Source organism: Thunnus albacares, chromosome 1, assembly GCF_914725855.1.
Source record: "Thunnus albacares chromosome 1, fThuAlb1.1, whole genome shotgun sequence".
NCBI lineage: Eukaryota > Metazoa > Chordata > Actinopteri > Scombriformes > Scombridae > Thunnus > Thunnus albacares.
The window spans coordinates 21,780,589-21,786,648 of record NC_058106.1 but is presented as its reverse complement, the minus strand read 5'-3'; the positions used below and the strand labels follow the sequence as shown (position 1 = coordinate 21,786,648).

At 33.7% G+C, this 6,060-nt stretch overlaps 1 protein-coding gene across 1 annotated transcript; it reads right to left on the bottom strand.

The window, feature by feature from the left end:
• Nucleotides 1-1,227: 1,227 nt before the first annotated feature.
• Nucleotides 1,228-4,689, bottom strand: bola3 (bolA family member 3). Its single transcript, XM_044349429.1, has 4 exons — nucleotides 4,501-4,689; nucleotides 4,283-4,406; nucleotides 2,179-2,267; nucleotides 1,228-1,930 (listed from the first exon to the last, which is right to left on the bottom strand). Exons 1-4 carry the CDS (start codon nucleotides 4,567-4,569, stop codon nucleotides 1,865-1,867), a joined length of 348 nt encoding a protein of 115 aa, XP_044205364.1. The 5' UTR covers nucleotides 4,570-4,689; the 3' UTR covers nucleotides 1,228-1,864.
• Nucleotides 4,690-6,060: the final 1,371 nt, after the last annotated feature.

The following is a 6,060-nucleotide window of genomic DNA, read 5'->3' as shown; positions in this document are numbered from 1 at the left end:
AAACCACTTCACCAAAAATGTTTAATAGTGAGCCTAAATCCTAAAAATGACACATTACAGGCTACAGTGGCAGCCATAGTTAAGCAGCATTACTATTTTTTGTTCATCTGTTGTGGGCGGGAGAGCTCTGACCTTATAAAGTTGATATTATGGATGTATTATAATGTAGGCTATGTAATGTATTATATACAAACAATTGCATAACGGTATTTACACATCCAGAAGAGGCAGAGCCATTCCGTTAAAGTAATGTGTACCTGATTTATGTAAGTCCAATTATCACCGTCACTCACTGGGTTTTTAGCTCATGTTTGGTCTGCATCATGGATATATTACGTCAGCACGACGTTGGATTTAAGGTGATTGTATTGCTGTCGCTGTTAATTTATACGCGAAATTCTTCAAAAGAAAATTGATCCAAAAGGCAAATTCCACTGGGCTTCGATCATTGATAACATAAGTTGGGGAAAGACGTGGCTTCTGTCTTATAAATATCCTATATATACCCTTCTAATAAGGCCAAGGATTTACATTTTAAAATTCTAAAAAAATATATAAATGCAATTTTTCTAAATCCCCACCTAATTTGCTGCCCAAATTATTTCATTTCCAGCTTCTCAAATGTGAATATTTTCTGGTTTCTTTAGTCTTCTATGACAGTAATCTGAATATTTGGGGTTGTGGATTTGTGGACAAAAGACTTTGGGAAACAGTGGTTGACATTTTTCACCATTTTCTGACATTTTATAGACCAATAATGACCAAGATATGCAGATTTGTTTATTTTGTAGTTGAGAAATAAAGGTGTCTCTGATGAACACACTTTATATACAACACTGTCACTTATCGGCCAGCATATAAACAAATAACTTTATGTGTAATGAGCTTATATCACTTGAGCCTATTTAGCTGTTGAACTCTTTATGATCAGACCACATACTTCAAGTTTGTCATGAATGTTTCATCGCTGATCAACAACTTTAAATGTGTTTTTCTAACTACCTTAAGAAAAGATGGGGAAAATAACAGTTGTTTCCAAAGAGCAAAGAGCTCCAAAGAGCATCTGTTCTCTAACAGCTGCACGATATTTATGTGTGTGGTATTAATATTTAATATTAACTCATAACACAATAACAAAAGTTAGCTCAAACATCAGATGGTGCCAGTATATCAAGATGAATTTAACTAGAAATATAAAAGCCTAAAAAGTCAAGTAAAAAAAATGTGTTGGGGAGTCACTGCTTTTTATTGCAATTTGCATTACTAATACAAAGGTAGCATAAATACAACAGGTCCAAGTACAATCTAATGATTAGACATTGATTTGAAATCAATCAACTTTCATGAGACAGTAACACATGAACTGTGCCTGCAGTGTCAGTGACTTAGCAAAATAAAGCTACACAAACTGATTTGTTTTTTCTCAGTTTAAAGCAGGTCTGTAGCATTTCTTTAATATTCAGGATGGCTTATTATTTATTACTTGCAGGAGCGCTTATCATTACACCATCATCATCATCATCATCATCATCATCATCATCATCAACCCTGAGAAGACCCAAACTGATAAGAACCCTACATGACTTGATATTTAACCATGTCATTTTGTGCGTATTGTAGCATTCACCGGTTTTATATATAATCTCAGAGTAGAGGATACCTCACTGGTAAAAACAATGATAACTTTATTGTAATCTTACATTTATTTCACATTTTTACATTGTCAATGTGTAACTGTGATAGACAATGTCCCTCTGCATGTCTACCATTGGCACATTAACAATTATTATGAAACTAATTAGCTACATAGTATCCTCTTTAAAACTGTACATTCATAATAGATTGAAAAGCAGAAGGACTTGTACTAATGTTTTGGAACATCAGTGAATATTCGCAGTCCATGCATTCCTTGAATCTCATCCTTGAGTGCCTGTGGAGGAGAAAACAAAACCACTAATGAATAAAATTCAACTAATGCAAAAATGACCATCTACCAGTGTTCTGACAACATATCCTCCAAAGTCACTCTTGAATATCTCACAAGCATGTACTGATAGAGTATGGACCACTGGACACGTGAGTTTCTTAAAAACAAACAAAAAACCCCAAATGACTACTAAATTAGAGCTGTACAATATGTCAAACCTACCTGTGGACTTATTTTTTATAATGGCTTACCTGATTGACTAACTGGTGTTGCTGAACAGTCCTTTTTCCTTTGAACTCACTGGACTCTATATGGATCTCATACATGGCTCCACAACCACCTAAACACAACAACAAATCACAAGATGTCATTTAGAGTCAAGTTTATGTTGTTCCCATATGGTTGATACACAATAAGTCAAGATCTATATATTCATAAGATTTTGTAATTATTATATAAAGAGTAACAAATAGGAAGGTGCCATACTTTAACTCAATGAAAATTCATTCATTTTGTGAAAGTTCACAGCAAGCATAAACATCAAATTATATTGAATATATTGATGAGATTATCAAACCACTGTTCATAAAAGAGAAATGAGATTCAATATTTCTCTCAAACCACCAAAATATTTTATTTGAGCTGTAAAAATGTCATATCAAGTAAATATACTAGTAAATACTGTATATGTATAGAGGTAAAGCATATCTACTGAACCTGCCATTTGAAGCTGAAATGGTTAGTCAATTAATCAATTAACAATAAATTAATCTGCAACAGTTCGGATGATCAATTAATAGTTTGTTTACTTTTAAAGCAAAAAATGCCCCAAAAAATCCACTGCTTCCAGTTTCTTAAATGAGAATATTATTAGATATTATTATCATAGTATATGGAAAAGTGTCACTATTCTCTGACATTTTATGGACCAAAGTTTTACTGAGAAACAAAATCAGCAGATTGATCAAAAATGAAAATAATCATTTCAGGGAAATTCAGACTGATGGATATATTCCACATCTGGAATATATTAATTGGAATAAAGCAGCCAGAAAAAAACAAACATTCTTGGGTTTGAATACTTAATTCAGTTTAAACATCATAGCTTCAGTGAAGAGCTGGAGCAAGATGCTGCAGACCTGACTGCACACTTCAAGGACAGGTTCACAATGTTTTAAGTCTGTCTTAAAACAACATTCAGGTGGCCGAAGAGCAAAACCTCCTATCTGAAAAATGCACTTTTTTGAGAAAACTAAAAAAAACTTCTTGTTTTCTTCCAGAATGCTGTTTATTAAGGATACTCAGTACATAATATATTATGTGTTAACAAAACCAACTAGGTATTAGTGCCTCGCAAAGTGCAGATAAGAGGTTTTTTCCCCACTTTTCCTGGATCATTTTGCAGATAGGAGCTTTTGCACTTGGTGCAATTTGGAAGAGGTTCTACATAACGATGCTCTAAATGAAGTTAATAATTAAAATTAAATTAAAATGAAAATTAAGTTTCTTTTCAGGTAAAAATGGGACAGTGTTGTAAATGTAATAGTTACATCGTAGTATACTAAGGTTAGAATTCAGCTCGGTCTGGTGCTGATGCAGATAGGAGGTTCTGCACTTTGGCCATCGATATGAACACTGAAAGAGGTTTTCCTCGCTGTAATCATTCCTCCTGTTCATACTGGCTGTTAAAAGATCCCCTTCAAATGTGCTTTCAATGTAAGTGATGGGGGCCAAAATCCACAGTGTGTCCATACAGTCATTTTGTGTAAAAATTAATTTAAAATTTGATCTGAAGTTTATATGAGGCTTCAGCAGTCTGAGTTAGTCGTATCAAGTGTATATCTTCCACATTTACAGTCTTTTTAGCATCAAATTCCCTCTTTGTGTTTCCCTGTTGAGCTGTGGTGGAAGTATAGTAACAAAAAGAGGGACTTTGGCATGAAAAAGACTGTAACATTGAAGATAACTTCATGATTTGACTAATTTGGACGGCTGAAGCTTCATATTAGCTTCACTTCGCTAAACTTTTAAATACATTTTTGCACAGAAGGAGGCTTGTAGATTTTGGCCTCCATCACTTACATTATAAGTGCATTGTGAAGGGATCTTCTAATAAACAGGAGGAATGATTATGACAAGATAAACCTATTTCAATGTTCATTTGAGCACCTGACTGTTGTTTTAGGACAGACTTGAAAAACTGTGAACCCATCCTTTAATGTAAACAAAAAGAGGAAACTTGATGTTAAATGATCAATGAAAACAGCTATAGATGTGGTGGCATCACCTAAATAAATTGCTACGTCACTCCCTATAATTTAGGAGCAGCCAATCACGTGTCGGATCTGTATGTACCTGATATATCCACAACTTTGAGCGATGAGGCTAACGGGAACTTCTCCCGCAATATCTTTGCGATGCGGTCCTCTCCGTCTGTGTGTGTGGTCAAACATCTGTGCAGCTGGCCAGAAACAACAACCTGAGGAGAGCAGAGACGAGCAGCGTTAACTCAGAGTTACATATTCACCCTCTACGCTGCGGCGCAAGGACCGTAAAAGAATAACGTTATTTACTTGATTACTGCGAAGAACCCGGAGAGCAGCGATCATTGTGCCGGTAAAGTTCCGTTTACAGGCCAACATGGTGAGAATACAGCTGCTGTTTAATCGGGTTTTAATTATGGGACGTTTGCAACATTCAAGTTCAGCGACTCATGTCCTCAGACGGCGTCGTCCCGGTGATATGACGTCACACATCCGGGGACTTCAGGGTAACGTTTTTTGTTTTTTTGTTTTTACATAAAATGAAATGAACCAATACAAAAAACATATTTAACCTTATTTACAATTTATATAAACCTTTATTAGAATTCTCTAGTCAAGCTGAAAAATAGAAAAGCAACAAAGACCCAAATCATATTTTAAAACATATTTATTTATTAATTTATTCCTCCTTCTATGTTTTATTTAGCTTCTTTTGAATGTAAACAATCTTGCACATCCCTCTACCAAATGTTTGGGTTTTTTTTTTTTTATTTATTTTTTGGCATAACTGAATTACCATAACAGTCAAGGAGGTTGCACATGAAATTAAATATATAAAAATAACAAGTCACATGGTGTTGATGGAATAACAGCAGAATTTTATGAATAATTTTCTACAGAAATAGCACCTTTTTTATTTTAGGTTTTCATAGTTAATAATGAATGTCTTCCACCTTAACTGATACAAGGTTTAACCACACTAATTCCTAAACCGAAAAATATATTTATATATATTATAACATCTTTAACAAAAAGTTTTCAATTATATTTATGATGGAAATGAACTAAAATCTGACCAAAATTTGGATACAAAGTTATAATTTTAAAAAGAAGGTGAGTGAGTGATTCATTTTCATTTTTACAAAAAGCAAAACGTAAAACAAAAACATTAGTGGGGGATATCTTATGTAAATGTATTACTCTAGCCTTATTGGGCATACAGAATTTATATTGTAATGACCAAGTTTCATAGGATTTCTTTATATGTGTTTTATATAAGGAATACATTATGGTAACCCATAACAACTCATGTATATTTAACAATGTGAAGTTTTTATACTTGATATGTCTCTCATATGTAGTAGAATTATGAAATAATAGTTATGTATGGTAATGTTGTGAATGAAATCTGATAATGGCATGTGAGACCACTGACTGCAGATAAGAACATGATGAGAGATACAATAACCAGTAGTGAAAACATACACACATCTAACTTGTCCAGGTGCTGAGTCTATAAAAAACTGTAAATCTGAATTATTTCTCCCAAAGGACTTGAAACACTGTTACTGTTAAACTTTCTTTTTAATTTAAAAAGCAACATTTGAGCCCAGACTGGCTGCTTGCCATATAATTCTAATGAACCATTTTTACGGCACACATTTTAACTTATTAAAGCAAGAAAAGCACAAGTGGAACTAATGACATTAATTATAGCTCTTTTCCATCAATTGACTCAGTAAGTAATTACAGTGAGCCAGTATGCACAGTACCAGAATCCTGGTCTATTGGCATACTGAAATACAATGCAGTCTTTATTCATCTTATTAATTAAACCTGTGCTTATATATCATAATGTTTGTTGTGAGA

What these genes read in the sequence shown, in the direction of transcription:
- bola3 (XM_044349429.1), bottom strand. Translation starts at nt 4,569, where the DNA reads ATGTTGGCCTGTAAACGGAACTTTACCGGCACAATGATCGCTGCTCTC. An exon ending in CAAAGTTGTGGATATATCAG is followed by an intron (nt 2,268 to 4,282) that starts GTACATACAGAT and finishes TGTTGTGTTTAG; the next exon opens with GTGGTTGTGGAGCCATGTAT. An exon ending in AACACCAGTTAGTCAATCAG is followed by an intron (nt 1,931 to 2,178) that starts GTAAGCCATTAT and finishes TCTCCTCCACAG; the next exon opens with GCACTCAAGGATGAGATTCA.